The sequence below is a fragment of the Apteryx rowi genome, unplaced genomic scaffold (assembly GCF_003343035.1).
Source record: "Apteryx rowi isolate R43461 unplaced genomic scaffold, aptRow1 scaffold_1289, whole genome shotgun sequence".
In the NCBI taxonomy this organism is placed as follows: Eukaryota; Metazoa; Chordata; class Aves; order Apterygiformes; family Apterygidae; genus Apteryx; species Apteryx rowi.
In genome coordinates, this window is record NW_020447518.1 from 58790 (window position 1) to 61422 (window position 2633).

Here is a 2633-nt window from a genome sequence, read left to right on the forward strand (position 1 = left end):
TGGGGAGGTCCGGTCCTGGGGGGGCTCCTCTCTCTTGTCCCCTAGACGCAGATCGGATCTGATCACCGTGTGTGGGTCGGGGGGGGTGCAGGACCCCCCCAGCCTGGGGGTCCCCATCCTGCCCCCCCCATCCCGGGGTCCCCCCAGTCTGCGACTCTTCCCCCCCCAGGTGTGAACCTGCAGCGGAAACAGGCCACGAACTACACGAGCGCCGGGTCGCTGAGCCGGGCGCAGGGCATCTGCGCGCTGTGCTGGGGGGACGCTGCCGAGTCCGAGGTGAGGGGTGAGGGGGGCCGGACGCCTGGGCCCGCGGGGGGGGCGCCTGGGCCCTGAGCCCGCTGCCCCCCCAGGTGCTGGTGGGCTGCCTGGACGGCGCCGTGAAGCGCTTCAGCACCGAGAAGGGGAAGTTCACGGAGACGCGGCTCTGCCCCGGCGGCCAGGGCCCCTTCTGCGGCCTGGCGGTTCATGGCAGGTGGGCGACGGGGACGGGGACGGAACTGAGACAGGGGTAGGAACGGAGATGGGGACAGGATGGAGCTGGAGACGGGGATGGGGACGGAACTGAGACAGGGGTAGGAACGGAGATGGGGACAGGATGGAGCTGGGGACGGGACAGGGATGGAGACAGGGACATGCGGACAGAGACAGAACAGGGATGGAAATGGAGATGGCGATGGAAATGGGGATGGGGACAGGACCGGGATGGGGATGGAGACCGGGATGGGGATGGGGACGGGATGGAAACAGATGGGGACGGGACGGGGATGGACACGGGGACATGGGGACGGGGACGGCGTCCCCCCATGTCCCACCCCAACGGCGGTATCTCTCCCGTCCCAGCAGCGCCCTCATCACCTGCGTGGAGTCGGGGCTGCTCAAGGTGTGGTGCGAGGACGACGCTGAGAATGTGAGTGTGGCGGCCGCCGGCGGCTCAGGGATGGCAGCGGTGGCTTGGGGATGGCGCCGGCGGCTGGGGCTGTCCCCGCCACCCGGTGACGTCCCCGTCGCCCCTGCGGGTGCAGCTGGAGCTGCAGGCGGGCGCCGGGCTGTGCCGCATGCGCCAGGACCCGGCGCGGCCCCAGCGCGTCGCCACCGGCGGCCGGGACAACGGCCTCAAGGTTTGGGACCTGCAGCGGCCTGGGGAGCCCCTCTTCCGCGCCAAGAACGTGAGTGCGTCCCCACGCGAGGGTCCCCGCGTGTCCCCGGGTCCCCCCGCGTCCCCGCAAGCGCTGGGAGTGGCCGTGTGCCCGCTGCGTCCCCGCGAGTGTCCCCCTGTGTCCCCCCATGTCCCCGCCAGTGTCCCCACAAGTGGGCCTGCGAGCGTTGGAGGTGGCCACGCGCTCGCTGCGGCCCTGCAAATGTCCCCCATGTCCCCGCATGTCCCTGCAAGTGTCCCCCCCCGTGTCCTTGGTGTCCCCACGAGTGTCCCCGTGTCCCCGCAGGTGAGGAACGACTGGCTCAACCTCCACGTCCCCATCTGGGACCGCGATCTCCAGTTCCTGCCCGGCTCTGACAAGATCGTGACGTGCACCGGGCATCATCAGGTCCGGGCCTCTTCGGGGCACTTTTGGGGGCTATTCAGGGCGTTTTTGGGGGCGCTTCGGGGCTGGGGGGCCCCTCTCGGCCCCCCCCGACCCCGCTGACTCCCCAGGTGCGGCTCTACGACCCCAGCTCCCCGCAGCGGCGCCCAGTGCTGGAGACGACCTTCGGCGAGCACCCCCTGACCGCGCTCTCCCTCGCGCCGGGGGCTGAGTGAGTCCGGCCCTGGGGGGGGAAGGGGGGGGCGCCCGGATGCCTGGGCCCTCCCTGCTGCGTGGCGGGGGGGGGGGGGCGGCGGCCCCTGACGCGTCTCCCCGCAGCTCGGTGGTGGTGGGCAGCGCCCGCGGGGACCTGGCTGTGATCGACCTGCGCCAAGGTGAGGGGCTGCGGGGATGGGGGGGACGGGGATGGGGACGGCGCCCCCCCCCGGCGCCCCCCCAGCTCCCCCTGCCCCCCCAGGGCGGCTGCTGCGGTGCCTGAAGGGCATCGCGGGCGGCGTGCGGGGGCTCCAGTGCCACCCCAGCCGGCCCCTTGTGGCCTCCTGCGGCCTCGACCGCTTCCTCCGCATCCACTGCCTGGGAGACCAGCGGCCGCGGCACAAGGTGAGGCGGGGGATCCCAGCCGTGTCCCCCCCAGCCGTGTCGTCCCCCCCCCGGCCCTTGCCCTGATCCCGACCCCCCCCAGGTCTACCTGAAGTCGCGGCTCAACTGCCTGCTGCTGAGCAGCCGCCAGGACTGGGAGGTGAGCGCCCGGCGGGGGACATGGAGGGACATCAGGGGACACACTGGACACGGGGAGATGTGGGGGGACGTGGGGAGATGTGGGGGGACATTCGGGGACACAATGGGGGGATGTGGGGGGACACATCGGGAAACATTGGGGGATGCACTGGGGGACATGGGGGGGACGCAGCGGGGAACACACTGAGGGGATGTGGAGGGACACGTCAAGGCCATGGGGGGGCCGCGAGGGGGTCCGGCCCCCTCCTCGCCGTCACGCTGCTCCCCCAGGCCCCGGCGGCGCCGTCCCCCGCAGCGGACAGGGACGGGGACGAGGACGGGGACGAGGACGCCGCCGACGCGGATGCCGACGCA

General features: G+C 72.5%; 1 protein-coding gene across 1 annotated transcript in view; it reads left to right on the top strand.

The window, feature by feature from the left end:
* Window positions 1-2633, top strand: part of STX5 (syntaxin 5) — a 7415-nt gene that overhangs the window by 1717 nt on the left and 3065 nt on the right. The window contains exons 3-12 of the mRNA XM_026055995.1: window positions 148-276; window positions 351-472; window positions 841-907; window positions 1023-1166; window positions 1443-1544; window positions 1652-1752; window positions 1860-1915; window positions 1999-2141; window positions 2224-2280; window positions 2550-2630. Of these exons, the coding sequence (XP_025911780.1) occupies window positions 148-276; window positions 351-472; window positions 841-907; window positions 1023-1166; window positions 1443-1544; window positions 1652-1752; window positions 1860-1915; window positions 1999-2141; window positions 2224-2280; window positions 2550-2630 (1002 nt within the window). The remainder of the gene's footprint in view (window positions 1-147; window positions 277-350; window positions 473-840; window positions 908-1022; window positions 1167-1442; window positions 1545-1651; window positions 1753-1859; window positions 1916-1998; window positions 2142-2223; window positions 2281-2549; window positions 2631-2633) is intronic.